At 37.1% G+C, this 18,072-nt stretch overlaps 1 protein-coding gene across 6 annotated transcripts in view; it reads left to right on the top strand.

Moving 5' to 3' along the window:
- The first annotated feature begins 222 nt into the window (after positions 1 to 222).
- The window catches only part of LOC110812991 (ARM repeat superfamily protein), a 34,849-nt gene continuing 16,999 nt past the window's right edge, over positions 223 to 18,072 (top strand). For 4 of the 6 annotated variants that reach the window (XR_015817988.1, XR_015817986.1, XM_088216405.1 and 1 more), the window contains exons 1-14: positions 224 to 568; positions 893 to 991; positions 1,166 to 1,390; positions 1,524 to 1,643; positions 1,844 to 1,927; positions 2,201 to 2,260; positions 2,342 to 2,470; positions 2,669 to 2,730; positions 3,154 to 3,210; positions 14,303 to 14,414; positions 15,444 to 15,578; positions 16,197 to 16,277; positions 17,327 to 17,440; positions 17,607 to 17,686. Coding sequence is in view for 3 of the 6 variants with exons in the window: in XM_088216405.1 (XP_088072531.1) it covers positions 356 to 568; positions 893 to 991; positions 1,166 to 1,390; positions 1,524 to 1,643; positions 1,844 to 1,927; positions 2,201 to 2,260; positions 2,342 to 2,470; positions 2,669 to 2,730; positions 3,154 to 3,210; positions 14,303 to 14,414; positions 15,444 to 15,578; positions 16,197 to 16,277; positions 17,327 to 17,440; positions 17,607 to 17,686 (1,571 nt within the window). In the remaining 3 variants the exon portion in view is untranslated. Of the gene's footprint in view, positions 569 to 892; positions 992 to 1,165; positions 1,391 to 1,523; positions 1,644 to 1,843; positions 1,928 to 2,200; positions 2,261 to 2,341; positions 2,471 to 2,668; positions 2,731 to 3,153; positions 3,211 to 14,302; positions 14,415 to 15,443; positions 15,579 to 16,196; positions 16,278 to 17,326; positions 17,441 to 17,606; positions 17,687 to 18,072 lie in introns of all 6 variants that reach the window. The other 2 variants (XR_015817995.1, XM_088216406.1) reach the window with 2 other exon arrangements.

Here is an 18,072-nt window from a genome sequence, read left to right as displayed (position 1 = left end):
TTCTCATTCTAATTAGAAGTTACACCAACTAAAATTAATTAAAAATTTCAATTGATTTTTTAATAAAAATTATGTTAAATTAAATATATATAATTAATTAAAATTTTAATAAAATTATAATTTGTAATAAGAACTTAATTATTTTAATTAAAATTAAAATTTAAGAAAAATTGAAATGTTTGATAAAGGGGAGAAGAAGTTTATAAATTGGGGATTCCGACATGTGGGCTGCAGATAACCGTCTGATGCGTTGAAAGACGCGAGAAGAAAGAAATGGATCGGGAGATGTACAGGCGTCGTTCTATGGTAATTCGCTTTCGATGATTGTGTTTGTATTTGTAGAAGAAACAGAGGAATGGACTTGCAAATCAAGGTCGCGCAGGCTGTTCATGTGCTGAATCACGACAAGGAATCTTGCAACCGTGTGGCCGCGAATCAATGGCTGGTTCAGTTTCAGCAGACAGATGCTGCTTGGGATGTGGCTATTTCTATACTCACTTCCGATCATCAGTTCCTTGCCTCCGATTTCGAGGTGGAATTCTTTGCTGCCCAGATTCTCAAACGCAAGGTCCTTTCGCTTTTTCCCTTACAGACGCATTGTTTTTCCAATTATATGTGTTCGCCTGCTTCATATCTTGCCTTACTTTTTGGAGAAATTACCGGGTTTTGGTGGTATAAATTTCAATACTGTTTCCACCCTTTCCGTCTTCCGTATGGTTGCAAGAGAATCTAATCTTCAAGGCTTCAAGTTGGTTTAGTGTGATAATTAATTATTTTCTTTAATTTTCTATTTCATGGAAAGGAGGACACTGGTTATCTTTCAATCTTCATCCTTGATCATTTAGTTAAGATATACCGCTAGGTAAACACATTCTTTAATATACTGTTCCAGATCCAAAATGAAGGATGTTATTTGCCATCTGGAGTTAAAGATGCTCTGTTAAATGCTTTGCTTTTGGCTGCAAAAAGATTCAGCTCAGGCCCTCCCCAGGTGTGTCAGTAGGACTCTGTTGGTCCTCCGTTCTTGTAAGGACTGAGAATCATTTGTTTGGATTTACTTATTTTGGCTATGTATTTCATCTGTTACCTTTCCTCTTCTCTCTCTATGCCCATCTCCTCTAAATCTTGTTTTCGTTGTTGTCTTACTGACTTAGTTTATTGGCAGCTTTTAACCCAAATATGTCTTGCTCTCTCCGCGCTCATGCTTCGCGCAGTTGAGCATGGAAAACCTATTGAGAAGCTTTTTTACAGTCTCTGGAACCTGCAAAATCAGGATCATGGCAATATTGCAGTGATGGAAATGCTAACTGTCTTGCCAGAAGAAGTTGTTGACACACAAGCTAGTGATTCCAGAATAAGTTCTGTTCTAAGAAATCAGTATGGACAGGAGGTTAAGGATTTCCTTTTCTTTTAACTTTAGTAGGCATATTTGTATCTGTTATCCTATATTTTGGCTTTTTATTTCATGTCTTAGCTGTGCTCTGTCTTACTTCTTATGTTGTATTTATGCATGCTGAAAGCAGCTACTTCTGCAGACTCCAATTGTTCTGGAGTTCCTACTGCAGCAGTCTGAGAAACAGGTTGATAGCAGTGCTCAATTACATGAAAGGAACAGAAAGATTTTGCGATGCTTATTGAGTTGGGTAAGATACTATTAAACTGTTCTCCCAATGTTATGTTATTGGCAAATGACAAAAAGGCCGTTTTTTTGTCCAATTGAACTGTAAATCCACTTTTCCTGTTCTTGTGCCCAATCAAGCATTGGATGTGCTTAAGCATTTGTTCATGAATAATGGGTTGGCTTAGGGGCCTTTTCACATTATGATAACACTCCTAAATTCAGGTCCGGGCTGGGTGTTTCTCAGAGATTCCTCAAGGCTCACTTCCTGCACATCCACTTCTTAATTTCATATTCAATTCTTTGCAGGTAAATTCCATATATATTTATATATTTGAGAAGTAAAAATGTATTAATAAGTCATCAACTGGGTGCAACTCATATACGAAATACTTACAAAACGTCTATGAGGTGTTGAAATCCTCGCTTGAATACAGCAGTTGGCCCTTTACCCCGAAAACTTACAGCTTTAACCAAGAATCTTTGGATCTCTTTCTTTCAAAACTGTGTCTATATATACCTATATATATTTAAGAATTGCTGTGTCTATGCAGATAGCTTATATTTGTTGTGGCTTTTTAGGTTTCTTCTTCATTTGACCTGGCCATTGAAGTTCTTGTTGAACTTGTGAGCAGACATGAGGTATGTTAAAGATCGTACTCTACCTTGATTGGGATGTTTATAGTTGTTTTTTTATACATTTGGTTTGGTCTGCTCTTGTAGGGGCTACCTCAGGTTTTATTATGCCGAGTACATTTCCTTAAAGAAGCACTCCTATTGCCAGCTCTTGCAAATGGAGAAGAAAAAGTAATTGCTGGTGTTTCATGTCTGATGTCAGAACTTGGGCAGGCTGTACGTACTTAGACAGGGTTATGCTCTTTTGTTTATTTGCATCATATGTTGGTGATAATTCTTATCTATTAGCATTCATTTTGACAATTCCGTGTTAGTTTTATTTCAGTGAATGTCTGGTAGATGCTTACGACACTGATATGATGTATTTCTGAAACTCTTTTCATCTTAACCTTGCCATTTCCATGTGTACACTAGGCACCATCCCTGATTGTTGAAGCGAGTGCGGAGGCTCTTGCACTGACAAATGCACTCTTGAGGTGATGTTTTGGTACTTTATCTATTCGCTGATATTTGTTTCTGTTTTCCTTAAGGATGCTAATTTGGAGAAGAAGATTTTATTTTAGGTTGTATAAAGTCACACGGTGTTGAGGAATTAATAGTCAGATGTTTGGAAGAGCAGTCCTTATTTCCCTTGGAATTTTCTCTTTATTTACTCAGTGTGCTTATGGTTCATAGTTCTCTTCTTTATAGCAAAAGTACGTGCTAGTGAGTTGCTACAATTTCTGTCCAAAATTATCATGGACAATTAGTTTCAAGGAAAATGTTAACAGCTTTATGTAATCAATGAGAATATAACCAATTATCATTAGATTGAATTCTCTTACCCTGCATTTTTATCCAGAAACTTTTTCTTTTAAGTTCATATTTCTTGATGTCTAACTTCTTAGTTATGGTGGCAGCTGTATAACATTTCCAAGTGAAGACTGGGAGATTGCAGACTCAACTTTGCAATTTTGGTACTTTTTTGTTGGGTTCATTTTGCTTTGTGAACTCGTAGGAGTTAAATTGGGCCTCATAAATGGAATCTGTTGCATTTTATGTTTTTTGCTGAAATATGTTTGCATTTAGTAAGAGGGTTTTGTGGATAGATGACGTGCATGCATGATGTATTATCTGATTATTACTTATAACATCTGTTTGCATGTCAACTGGGTTGATACCTCTTGGAACTAGGGATGGTTCACTAGTTTTTGGGTAATTGGAGCATTAAAAAAAATACGTATCAAGATCTTCCCATTCTACTTTGATTGTGGGATGTTACAAACTATCTTCTTTAAGCCTCATGTCCCCATGGAAGAAAGACTATTTATGTATTCATATTATTAAAAGAAGAGGAAGATCATTTATCAGTCAGTTTACCAACTAACAAAATGAAATTCACATTTTCAACATGCTAGTTGCTGCTGAGCATCAGGGCTTCAGTTTTGTGCTCCCATTTGGTCAGTGAGCCAAAGATACATTGGACAGTGTTCCATTGCAGTACTTAGGCTATTAGCATATATCAGGTCTTTTCTAGTGCTGTTTTGCAACGTGAAATCTTCAATTTAGAAATTGTATATTGTTGGGAATTGTATGGAAAGTAGGGTAGATGGTATATTAGTGATAAAAAATACAGTATAGGTTAAAAACAAACCATAAACTCCTTTACAAGCTCTATTCGACCTTCATTGCATAAATAGAAGAGAAAACCCTAAAGAGGTAAGGCTAACCTTCATAGCTGGCCACCCTAGACCAACTGCCGGCAACAGCTGCTGGCCACCAGCGGTAGCAAAACTGCCCTTCATTTTTGGCGTTAGAATCCTCCAGCTGCGGCTCTAGTACAGGCATTTTTGTCCAGCCGTGCATCCACAATCTGTCTTATGCTGTCCAATTCTCTTTGTCACTGCTCCTGGCCGTTGCACCACCCAGTTGAATGCCTGCCCTCTGCCATGCCAGCCGCTGCCCCTCCAGCCGCGCTTGAATCTGTCCAGCTAGTCACCACCAGTCCGATCCGATAAGCGGTGAAGCTAAAATTTCTTGAAAAATGTTGGATGTTACGTCTCAATCTAAAGGCACCAACATTCCCAATGGGAAACTCAGCACAAAATAATGGCGAATTTCAACCAAAATTTAGATTGCCTATCACTTAAATGGTAAGGATTATCTGAGTTGGTCACAGTTAATTTGAACCACTCTCAAGGGTTGAACAAAGTTAAACCATCTTCTGGGTACTAGACCAAAGCCAGGAGATCCTACTTTTGATGCTTGGGATGAGGAAAATTCTATAACTATGTCTTTCTTTGGAGCTCTAGGACCCTAAAAGATCAGTAAGCCAGTTATGTCTCTACCAATGATATAAGATATTTGATTTCAATCCATGAGATCTATTTCAAAGGGAAAGATGCAGTGCAGATTTATGATTTGACAATCAAAATCTAGGCAATTAAACAAGATAACAAGACAGTCATAGAGTATCCAAACTATTTGAACTCCATATAGCAAGAGCTCTACTAGTACTGTAGTATCACTATGGAAAGCAACAAAGACGTAGGCATTCTTAGGAAATATATTGAAAATGATAGTACTTACCAATTTATGAGAGGGCTTAGTAAGGAATATGATTAGGTAAGAGTCTAGATTCTGAGGAAAGAAGAGATGGTGTCTTTCAATGAAGTAATATCCTTTATCAGTATAGAAGAAAGTAGAAGAAGAGTTATGCTTGAATCTTGCACAACTGAAGGCTCTACCATGGTAAGTAAAGGTTCCAAACCTTGACAATTAGGGAAGAGACCAAATACAGTGAGACCTCCATTGCTGACAGGGAGAACAGGGAAAAACTTTGGTGTATCTTTTGCAAGAAACCAAAACACACCAAGAAAAAATACCGAAGCTCCATAGGAGGCCGATTACCTCAAGCAAGGATTGGGGATACAGGAAAAACCAAGGACACACACATGTAGCTCAAGAGGAAAAGACACAAAGACTTGTGATTTCAAAGCAGAAATTGAGTGACCGTGAATCCAACTTGAGCAACTTGAAAAACCTAAAGGTACATGTTTCATAGCACACTCAGTTATGTTACCTATTTCTCATGATTTAAATGTCTTAGATAAATTCTTTTCATTATCATGGATAGTGGACCCTAGAGCTACTAACCATATGACAAACTCTCCTAAATTGTTTGACACTTATGCTCCATATCTCATCAATAGGAAGATTGCTATTACTGATAATCACTACTCATAAGATTGAGCTCTATAATTTATTCAAGAAAAGAAAAAAAAGATGACGAATTAAGAATTCTTTTGTCTCTTTCTCTCTCTCTCTACCCTAATCTCTACCTAAGTATGTTGACGCTATCTTGCTCTTCACTCGCCAGATAGAGTGTAGCGGGTGTTTCTTCGTGGACTGTTGCCAGACGGCAACGATCGTTTCTGATTACTATGGTGGTGGGCTTGAGGCGTTTTTTAGTGGTTGAACAAAAGTCTTTTGATGTGGTTGGAGAGGGTAGCGGAGTTATGATTTATGAAAACAGGAGGGGCTTTCAGAAATCAATTTTCTTCCAGAAGGGTGATATTGAATGGCTCATTCAGTGTTTTAGAGAGTTCAAATGGAAGAAGGAGGAGGGGGCGTGGGGGAGGAGTAGAAGACGCAGTTGGGGAAACCTTTGGATGGTATTGAGTGGTAACAAAAGAGGGAAGTTTCTGGTATTGTCGGAGGACATTGAAGGATCCAAGGGGAGAATCAATAGGAACTTCATTTCAGAGGGGAGCATAGCTGAGGGGTGGTGGTTGATGATGGAAGCAATCCATGAGGTGGTGAGAGTGAAGTTAATCCCCCCTGACTAGGTTACGAAGAGAGGAGCAAAAAGTGGACCGATCCTAGAGAGTAAGAAGGATCAGGCAAGTTTTATGTTCAAATGCCCGAGGTGTTGCTTGGAATTAGGCCTTCAAGAGGGGAAATGGTTCGGAAAAACATTCGCTGAGACTTTGTTGAATCCGGCGACTGATTCTATTAGGGTGGGGCAGGAGAGTCTGTCAGATTAGAATGTGGTGGGTTGGGTCGATTCAAAATTTGAAATTAGAAAGAAAGGGGGGCACATGAGGGAGTTTGAGCAGGAATTGTATTGTGAAAGAGTAAAAAATGGACCGAGAAGGAAACTTTCTATGGCCTGAGAAAGGGAAGTGGGTTGATCAACCTAGGCCTAGTAGGTGTTCGGGCAGGAAACGAGTCAAAGTTTGGAGACCGAAGCGGGTGAAACTCGGTTCTCCAAAAATTAGGGGTTCCCGAGAGCCATCATTCGGCTCCCGAGGGCTCAGAAAAGAAAGAGGAGGAAATAGTGAGGGTTTTCTAGGGTGTAGAGGCAGAAATGTCGAAAAGCAGAAGGGTGAAGGGGGAGGTGGTCGCGAAGGGGAGGGAAAAAGTAGAGTTCGTTGATTCTTCAGTGGGTGCTCGTTATGACGCTGAATGAGAACTAGATAATGATATTCTAGCCGAGACAAGAAGAGATAATGGTCTGGGACAAGGAATGTGAAGAAGGCTTGAACGTGACACCCATCACCTGCGAGAATTAGTGGTTTCATGCATCGATGGATCAAATAGAAGAGGGAAGCTTGGAGAAGCATTATTCTAACTGGGTCCAAAGGAATTTCTTAAAAGTTAGTAAAATGTGTGGTGTGTCTTTTCATGATTTGGAAAACAGAATACTCTACCTGCTTGAGAAAATCGAAACCAGATTTATGGAGGAAGGAAAGGAGAGGAAAACAACGAAGAAAAGCAAAAAGAAGCAGGGGGAGGGAGGAAGCCGTGAATTAAAAAGATTGCAATAATCTGTCAATTATGAAAGAAAGAAGAAATGCGGGAAGGAGGAAGGGGTTTGCTTGTTGATATTGTCTCCATGATAGGAAAAACAATTTCTTGGAATGTGAGGGGTTTGAATGATAGGAAAAAAAAGGGGTTATCAAAGGGTGTATTAGAAGATGGAAGTCTGATGTTTTGTGCCTGCAAGAAACTAAGATGGAGGAGGTCAATCAACAAGTGATTAACAGCCTTTGGAAGGAAGACAGAATTGTTGGGTTCATCTTCCGGCAGTGGGGATAGCTGGGGGCATTCTATTGATGTGGGATAGTGATAAAATGAAATGCAAAGAGGTTGTGAGGGGTAGGGTCTCCATTTCGTGCCTTTTCGAATGGAGTGGCAGGAGGAATGATTGGGCTTTTTCTGGAATATATTGTAGAGGTTCCAGGGAGGAGAGAAACTATTTATGGGATGAGCTCATGAATTGCAAAGTGAAGTGGGGTGACCATTGGGTGATTAGTGGAGATTTTAACATGATATTAAATAGGGGTGAGAGATCTGGGGAGAATGTTAATCAAAGGGAAGTTGAGGAGTTTGGAGATTGGGTGGATAAGCTTGAGTTGGTGGATATCCCGTTGATGGAGGGAAAGTGGACGTGGTCTAGCAGTTCGGATAAGCTCTCTTGGTCAAGAATCGACCGGTTTTTGATTGCTAATGGTTTGCTTACGCAGCTTGCATGGTTAAGCCAAAAGGTTTTACAAAGAGCTATTTCTGACCACTTTCCTATTTGCATTATCCCAGATGGTATCATATGAGGCCCGGGACCGTTTAGGTTGGATAACAAATGACTGAAATTGGAGGGTTTCAGGAAGCTGGTGGAGGATGTGTGGAGATGGGAAAATGAAAGAGGTACGACCAGCTTCATGCTTGCTTCCAAATTGAAGAGGTTGAAGGTAGAAATTAAAAATTGGGCTAAGGAGAGAGGAGGGCAGATCCAACAGAATACTCAATGACAATTTAGAGGAGCTGGGCGAGTTGGACCATTTGGAGATGGATGGGCTGTTGGGGGAAGGGGGTAGGGAGAGGAGATGGGAATTAAAATTGGATATTGCCGCCAAGATGAATTTGGAGGCAACTTCTTGTAGCCGAGAGGCTAGAGAGAGGTGGATTAACGAGGGTGATAGAAATACAAAATATTTTCATAGTTTGGCAAACTTTAGGAGGAAGAACAACTATGTTGAGGAGCTGGAGTTTGGTGGGGATACTATTAGGGGTAATGCTGCCTTGAGGGAGAAAACTAAGGATTACTTTACTAAGCTTTATATAGAAGAGGAGGAGAGGAGACCGAGATTCGATGAGCTTCTTTTTAAGCAACTATTGGCTGACAGCAAGGAGGGACTGGAGGTGCCGTTTACAGAGGAGGAAATTTAGGACTGTTTGAGACAATGCAATGGTAACAAAGCCCCGGGACCGTACGGATTCTATATGAAATTTTTTCAGGATTTTTGGCTGTCATTAAAGATGATATCATGACTGTTTTTCATGATTTTCATAGAACTGGGACTTTTGTCAAATTTATTAACACAAATTTCTTGGTTATTATCTCAAAAATTGCTGGAGCTTGTAATATAAAAGATTTCAAACCGACTAGCCTAGTGGGTAGTATTTATAAACTGATATCTAAAGTTCTGCCTAAAAGAATGTTCAAGGTTTTGGGTGAGGTTATTGGGGAGAAGCAAAATGTATTTGTGGAAGGAAGACAAATCCTTGATGCTGTTATGGTGGCTAATGAGGTAGTTGATGATATGATGAGGCAGAAAAAAGAAGGTATCATTTGTAAAATTGATATGGAGAAGACTTATGATCATGTTTGTTGGGATTTTGTTATTTATATGCTTGAGAGGATGAGTTTTGGGTGTAAATGGAGGAAATTGATAAAGAATTGTATATCTACGACCTCTTTTGCTGTGATGGTTAACGGTGGTCATTCGTCTTTCTTTAGGGCGTCGAGGTGCCTTCACCAAGGGGACTCACTGTCTCCCCTTCTTTTTCTTACTATTATGGAAGCCTTTAGCAGGCTGATGGAGAGAGCTGGAGTGCTTGATCTGGTGAGAGGCATACCGGTAGGGGATGGCGATTCTAGGGTGAAGGTTTCTCATTTATTTTTTGCCACGATGCACTAATCTTTTGTGAATTGGACTTATCCCTTTTTCTTTATTTGAGATGTATTTTAATTTGTTTTCAATTGGTGTCCGGGCTGAGAATTAATATAAGAAAGACGGAAATGGTTAGGATGGGGAATAGGAGGGATGAGTTGGAGATGGCTAGGGTGCTGGGCTGTAAAATCACTTCGTTGCCCATCAAATATCTTGGGATTCCCTTTGGGGAAAAATTTAAAGATGTTAGGACTTGGGATCCGATTGTGGAGTTGTTTGTGAGGAGGCTTGTGGGTTGGAAGAGGAGTTTTTTATCTAAAAGGAGAAAACTTGCCTTAATCAAGAGTACGTTAGCTAACCTCCTAATTTACCATCTTCCTATATTAACTATTTCGGTTAGCATTGCTTCAAAGCTTGAAAGGATCCAATGCTGATTCCTTTGAGGTGATGATGATGGTTGTAGAAAATATCATTTGGTAAGGTGGGAGGAGGTGAAGAAACCTATGGGTTGGGGCGGGCTTGGACTTAGATCCATTGTGGGTTTGAATGTTGCACGTCATGAGAAATGGCTTTGGAGGTATTGTAATGAGAATGACAAACTTTGGAGGAAGGTGGTGGAGGCGAGATTGGGGGGATTTGGAGCGGGATGGTGAGAGAAGAGGGAAATACAAACCGCATGGGATGAGTTTATGGAAGAAAATCAGTGGGGAAGGCAGTAGTTTTCGGGATTGCATGGGATGGAAGGTGGGGAATGGAGAAAGAGTGAGGTTCTGGCAGGATGAATGGGCGGAGACTTTCAAAATGAAAAACAGATTCCCTAATCTGCAATATTGCTAGTGAGAGGGACATTACAGTGGATGAAGTGTATGAGAATGTTGATGGGGGAAGGGGGTGGAGTGTACAGGTTTGAAGGAACTTGCAGGACTGGGAAATTGATGAATTTTGTAATTTACTCAATATGCTGGCAGAAATTAACATGGATAATCAGAAGGATAGGAGGATATGGAAGTTAGATGAGAAGAATGGATTTTTGGTGAAGTCTTATTACAATTTTATAACCAAGGAGGACAATGGGAACAATATGGCAGTCCCATTTAGACAAATCTGGAAAGTTGCAGCCCCCCCTAGGATGACTTGTTTTGCTTGGGAAGTCTCGAGGAAGTTTTTTGACTATCGACATGTTAAAGAAGCGGAACAACATCATTGTTAATCGATGTTTCTTATGCAAGGCTGATGAGGAGACATGTGATCACATCTTATTATTTTGCCCGATTACTCATAGCTTATGGATGTTGGTGTTCAGGTTGATGGGAATTAGATGGGTTATGGCGGGTAATGTAAGTAAGGAATTATAGGCTTGAGCAAGTATTTGTAAAAAGAAAAAAACATTTATTTTTTATTCCACTTACCATTTTTTGGGTTGTATGGAAGGAAATGAATGCTAGACCTTTTGAGGAAATAGAAACAACTTTGTAAACATAAAGAATAGATGGTTTCATACTTTTGCATCCACTTTATTGGGTCATGACATATTAGATATGTAACTACTATGTAACTGGGTGGTACTCCCTTAGTACTTTTTGTGAATAATAACACTTTCATCTTTTATTTTAAAAAAAACCTGATGGTTTATTACCCATAGTAGAAGGACTTGAATCTATAAAACTTAATCCATACCTCACTATTTGTTGTGTTCTTCATGTATCCAAATTGTGTACAAATCTTACATCGGTAACCAAATTATCTCATGGCCTTCTCATTCTCTTGAATTTCAGGATCAAAATTTGGGAAGAATGTTGGATATGCTAAGGCTTGGGATGGGTTATACTTCTTGGATATACTTGATGTACCTAACATTATTCTATTTACCACCAAATTAGATAAGTTATGGTTGTACCACAAGAGATTAGGACACCCTTCTTTCTCCACTCGTAGGGTCATGTTTCCTTTTTTGTTTTTTGATTGCAATAGTGAAAATCTATACTGCAGTGTATATGAACTAACAAAACAACATTGTGTAACTTTTACTGTTAGTAATAAAATAAATGATTTTCCCTTTCAATTGATTTATACTGATTTTTGGAGTCTCTCTAATATACCTAACATATTGGGTTACCTTGCTTTTTCTATTGAAATTTAAAAATGAACTTAGTCATATTATTACCCAGTTTCATACCATGATTAATATCTAATTTAGGGCCACAATTAAATGTTTTAGAAATAACAATGTCCGAGACTACTTTGACAAGACCGTAAGCGCCTTCTTTCAAATAAAAAAGAAATTTTTCATGAGTTTTCCTATATCTATACTTCACAAAAATGGAGTCGCATAACTAAAAAATAGTCATTTGCTTATCACTACATTTGCCTTCTTGTTTCGAAACCATATACCTAAACATTACTGGGGAAAAGTCGTGTTTAGTCAGTTACTATCTAGAATACTAGACTTCCGAAGTACAATAGAAGTTCTAGTTACTTTCTTTTTAGAAGTACACGTGCCATCAATAAGTTTATACCTCGTGTTTATGGGTGTATTGCTTATGTTCATATACATTTGTTTTAAAGAGGAAAAATCAACCTTAGCGCAATAAGGTATGTTTTTGTGAGATACTCCATACAAGAAGGATACAAATGTTGGCACCCAACCAAAAAGAAACTTTATGTGTCCTTTGATGTGACCTTTATTAAGACCTTGTCAATCTTTGACCAACTTTATCTTTAGGGGGAAACTATACTAGAAGATAAGGGAGATTTGGGAGACTCATTTTTTTGGCATTCCTTCCCTACCATTAGACACTTTGCCTTTATTATCGGAGTCCATCACCTCACCAGAAAGTTAAGATCCACAAATGAATGCAAAACTTCACAAGATAAGCTTGACCCTCAACCTATATAAAACTCATATTTTGTCCAAGTGTATTCAAGAAGGAAAACTCAAATTCTATTCCAAAACAGATTCAAAAATCGGAGTGAGCGGTGGAAGTGAGGTAAACTCTGAGAATTACTGTCTTTCTTATACCAATTTAGCTAATACACTTAGAAAATGGACTAGACAATGCACTAAGGATCCACTCCATTCAATTTCTAATTTTATATCAGTTAAAATTGTTCCCTAGCTCACAAAAAATTTCTTGAGCCTGAACACAATATTCATTCCAAAAAATTTATTTGAAGCTTTAACTAGTGAGGAACAGAAAAATGTTAATAATGTAGAAATACAGATACTTGAGAAAAATCAAACTTGGGAGGTGGTGGATCTACGTAAACAGAAAAGAGTTAGAGGATGCAGATACCTGTTCGCTATCAAATGTAAGTATGATGAAACTATTGAGAAATTCAAGGCAAGATTGGTAGTTAAAGGATATACTCAGACATATGGAATCGATTATCAATAGACTTTTGCACTTGCACAAATGAATACGGTATGTGCCCTACTATCTTTAGTTACTAACTTTCATCTATAGTTGCAACAGTTAGATGTAAAGAATGTTTTTCAATATGGGGAATTGAAGAGTAAATTTATATAGAAATTTTTCCAGTAGGAGAGAAAAATAAAGTATGTAAGCTCAAAAAGGTACTCTATGGACTGAAACAATCTCATTGGGATATATGCCAAAGTAATGCTATTCATGGGTTACAAACATAGTCAGTAAGATTATACCCTGTTCATTAAGCACTCGGAGGTAGGGAAAATTACAGCCTTACTGATGTACGTAGATGTTATAATTGTTACAAGAAATAAAAAGAGAAGAAGAAGATCCTCAAGCACTACCTAGCTAAGGAACTTGAGATTAAAAATTTGAGAAATTAAAATATTTCCGCACGATAGAAGTGGCCTACTCCAAGTCTGGAATATTTATATTTTAGAAAGGATACATTCTAGATTTCTTGAAGGAAATTGGAAAACTGGCATGTAAATATGTCAATAAGGCGATAGACCCCAATCACAATTTAGGATTGGATGAGGAAGACCCCAAGATAAAGAAGGAAATGTGTCATAGGCTAGTGGGGAAGTTAATGTACTTGTCACATACAAGGCCAAACATTGCCTATAGAGTAACTGTAGTGAGTTAGTTTCTGCACACGCCCAGAGAAGTGCATTTGCAAGTTGGTTATAGGATACTCCACTACTTCAAGAAAAGGAATTATGTTCTGGAGAAACAATGAGTCGCTTTTTAAAGCATATATAAATGCTGACAATACAGGTTCATTAATTGATGGAAGATCTACATTTGGATTCTGCACCTTTCTTAAAGGAAACCCATTGACTTGAAGCAGCAAGAATTAGGGTGAAGTATCCTAATCCGATATCGAGTCAGAGTTCGGGGTTATAACCTAAGAGATATGTGAGCTCTTCTGGTTGAAGATAATTTTGGAAGACCTGAAGATTCTATGGATGGACCTATGAGACTTTATTGTGATAATAAGTTAACAATTAGCATTGCTCACAACTCTATATAATATGACAGGATGAAATATATTGAAATTGATCAACACTTTTTCAAGAAAGCGAATAGCAGATTGATATACACAACATACATGCTCGCTATTTTGCAACTTTGCGAATGTATTGATTAAGGGATTGAGTAATCCTAGATTTCAGACTATCATTGAGAATGGATCATATTTATTCGCTAGTTTGAGGGGGAGTGTATTTGTATAGAAAGTAGGATAAATGATATATTAGTAATATACTCTTTGTAATATTTGTAATCTTTGCAATTGATTGGGTATGATTGCTAGGGACTTGTATATACAGCTACCTAATACTCTAAGAAATACAATAATTCATTTTTCTACTGATATATTTCATATGTGGTCATTGGTTCCTTCCAAAAGAATGTAATAATTTTTGCCGTTTGAGAGAATTAAATTAAGTAGATATAATTGAGATTCTTCTTGGACATATATAAATAGTTAGACAAGGGCTTATAGACACATTATAACCTAGCACTTGCTGTCAATGGAAAAACTGGTAATAGTGGTCTTCTTAACTTAAAGATATTAAATGATTCCTTCAAAGTGCTGTTATTTGTTGTGCTTTTGAGTTTATGGTGCCTTGATCCTTGGTGAAGCATGACAAACCTCAGCTCATCTTATCATCTTTCTTCCCCAGGTCTGGTCTTGCAGGCTACTTACTTGGCCTTGAAAAAAGTAAGAAACATGTGGAAGACATATTTTTTACTCTGTTCTCTACGTTACTCGATGCTCTCTTATTGCGTGCACAGGTTATTTCTTGGCCATTGCAACTTTTTATTTGTTGAAATTAGGTGCTTTTTCCTTATTTTATCTCAAAGTTGAAAACTGTGAATCCTTTTCCTATTTTTTTGCTCCAAAGTTATTCATACTTGAAATAGAACACAAATAAATTGTAAATTCCTGTGAACTTCTTGGTAATTCATTTCTTATATGTATCTCTAAAAATTGGGGTTTAAGTTTCTGGGTTCATCTAGCTAGTTGTATACTGTGCTTGACAGGCATGCACAGGCAGTTAGAACCTACCTTTAGCATCTTTATGACTTTCAGGCCTGGATCATCAGCATACTTGCCTAAAGACTTGACTTTGGTGCAGCTACTTAATAATCTCAATTATCTCACTGTTATGTTATGGTGTATCATTTTTTTTTTAATCTCATTGAATTTCAATATTACGTGATAGTGCCTGATCCAACAGTAGTATTAATATCATGTGTTTGTAGTACTTTAAATTAACCGACAGAAATATCACCAGCATCTGCCTCTGCCTCAATGCTCAAGTTCCAAACTGTTTAATGGATTTACAGTCAGCAGATTTCTTTCAAGAAATCGTTAAAGGAAAACCTAGTTAGTCTGGTTGTGTCTCCCTCAACATACACATAAAGAAAAGCCAATAACAACATATTCAACCGCTTCTTTTTCCCTTCAATTGCTTGTATATTTTGTTATATTTTCTTTTCATTTCATAAAGCTTTGCATGTGTGATAAATCGGTTTACAATTAGATGTTCATATGTTATTTTACAATTTTCATTTGATATGAACAATATGTTTGATGAGCAGTCATAATGGATGAGCTAAAGTTCCAATTTTTGGGATTTTTGGAGATAATCAGAAGATATTGTTGCTTTGATCTGCTTTTAGGTTTAATGTTTGTATCTTAAAAGTAATGTTCTTACCCATGACTTATATTTCCTAAAGTGGGGTGTTTTTAATTTTAAGTTCTCTGTATTTAATTTTGAGAGGTAAGGATTTAGACATACTGAACCTTTTCTTCATCAGGTGGATGACTCTACTTTAAGTGATGAAAGTGCGGCACTTGACCTGCCCGATGGTCTTGTGCATTTTAGGATGAATCTTGTTGAAGTTTTGGTAGATATTTGTCAGCTTTTACGGCCTGCTACATTTATTCAGAAGGTGCTTCTTTTGGAGTTCAATTTTTTTACTTTTTCTCAATCTTTCTCTTAATTGGGAAGGCTAAACGAATTGTTTAAGCCGAATTTTTTTATGCATTATACTCTCTCTTCCATAGGATGACACTCTCTTCAATTAGTTTCTTCTATTCTGGTTTTGCTTTTGGTTTCAACAATAACCTTGATTTTGTCAGGATCATTTGACACATACAAAAAGTTATGGTTATATTTATTTCAGAGTCAAGAGTATTCGTAAAGGCATAACTATTATGGTTCGAGAAGTAAACAAGAAGCTATCTGTGATGTTATTGTTTTATTACAATATGTAATTCATCATTGACTGCAAGAATTAAATCTTTAATCTGTAATTCAATTCTGGTGCAAGAAATAATTCCAAACTACAGTTAAACATTTGACTGCCTCTTTTTGTGAAAAGGAAAAAAAATCATATGCTTTATAAACCATGTACTACTTCGAAAGCTTTTTTTTTCTGTAAAGAAAAAATTTGAAAGCACATTTTTGTCCTTGAAGGTTTATTTGCTAGTTAAAACTCGTTTATAGGAGTGAATTGTTCTCCTATTCTGTGCATATCTTTTAATATCATATGCCAAAATCATTTCAGGTTTGCTTTGGTGGTTGGGCTTATCCATATGCATCAACACCTTGGAAGGAGGTGGAAACAAAGTTGTTTGCTCTTAATGTAGTAAGTAATGTTCTAGGATTTTGTACATCGATTTTCTATTGTAGGTACTTCCACTCGATTCTGTTTCATAGTTTTCAATTTTTAGGTCCATCATTGGACTATATCTATGTTGTTTATGCTGTTTTTTTTTTCTCTTTCCAATTCATAAGTTTGCACAAGAAAGAATTTTCCTGTTTCTATATTTTAATTGTATCAAGTTTTGACTACATAAACTATGTAAACAATTTAAGAATCACTGCTATGCTAAACTGGCAGAGATCTAATGCCATTCGAGCCTTTTGGTGGGTTCTTGGCCTCACAGTCTGTTACCAAGTTTATTTGTGACTGTGGGTTGATTGTTGGCCATTGACTGCAATGCTTCGCAAAAAACTCTTTTGCTAGGCAGCAGTTATGGTTCCCAAGAATAGGAGTAACCCTTCCGCAAACTCCTGGACTTTGGAGATATTTGATTTTTTAGCTTTTTGTGTGTGGAACAAAGGAGAGGCACAATTTGTTTTCTAGTTAAGTGCTGCAATTTATGTTTCACTCTTTTCTATGTTTGATTTTTTAGCTTTTTGTGTATCATTATGCCCTTAGACAGTTCTAGAATGGATAGTACAGGTTAGTTCTATGTTTGAACTGCAGTTGTGTTTGAATTTATAATTTATTGAGTACTTAAAACTAGGAGATATTGGATTTTCTCCTAATGAGCCCAAGGATTCAATCAAGATAGGTCATAGAATGAAGGAAATAGCAAAAACTTTTTGGTTCTTCTCTCTCTGATTTTAAATTTCAAGGACCTATAACTTTCCAAAGGCTATGATAAATTTATTTGGCAATAAGAATTGGTAAATAAAATCAAGATCGCCTTCAAAAATTTCATAACGGGCAGAATTCTAGTTTTGGTTCCAATGATTATGGTGAAGTAATCTTGCCTTCTAGGTGATTTTGACATAATAATTTCCTAATTGCTTGAGCTAATATGTGTTATCTAATCTGTTATTGATATTAGAATATGTTGTTTGTAGCTTTTTTATTTTCAAGCTTTGAGAATGCGTGATGCATTTCAGGTTTCTGAAGTAGTCCTTCAAGATGCGCAAACCTTGGATTTCTCAATGATTATGCAGTTGGTCACAATGTTGTCAACTAGACCTTCCAATGAGCTTAAGGGATTGATGTGTGTTGTATGTTTATCGTGCTCCTTTGTGGATTTATTTTGATTCATTTTCTTGTACATTTATGCCGCGTGTTTAGATCTCTTTATCTATTTATTATATATCTTTTAGAAAATATTTTTATTATTTTGATCTGGTTTTTTCTTTCCCATACGTGGAAATATTTTAATTTTAGGTACACAGATCACTTGCAGATGTTATTGGTTCCTATTCCAAGTTGATTTCTGCTTTTCAAAGTAATGCTAGGTCGATACTGTAAGGACACTTCTCTTCTATGAATTTCCGCAGACAAAATATAAACGTTTATCAAATGCTTTGCTTTAGAGATGAATTTTGGAGAAATTACCTGCCAATGTATGTGATGCACACATAACTTTGGTGGTTTCTTGAAGTTTATTCTTTTTGTTCAGAATGGTTTAATATGTGCTTTGTTGGATATTACAGTTTTTTATATATACAAGTTTTCTAGAATAGAAAAGGTGATAGATCCCTGATCCTGGCTTCCCTATCTTCTTCTTAGTCAGATGCCTTTTCTGCTCTTCTCAGAGTAGCTATTCTGGTGCTTCTGTAAAGGCATAGCATAAGGAAGCTCATGCTCCCTTCTTTTTATCGCTTTCTATAGAGCTGACATGAGGAGGCCT

The sequence above is a fragment of the Carica papaya genome, chromosome 1, assembly GCF_054855325.1.
Source record: "Carica papaya isolate Zhongbai chromosome 1, ASM5485532v1, whole genome shotgun sequence".
NCBI lineage: Eukaryota > Viridiplantae > Streptophyta > Magnoliopsida > Brassicales > Caricaceae > Carica > Carica papaya.
The sequence above is the reverse complement of the archived record's forward strand: the minus strand, read 5'-3'. Positions and strand labels throughout refer to the sequence as shown.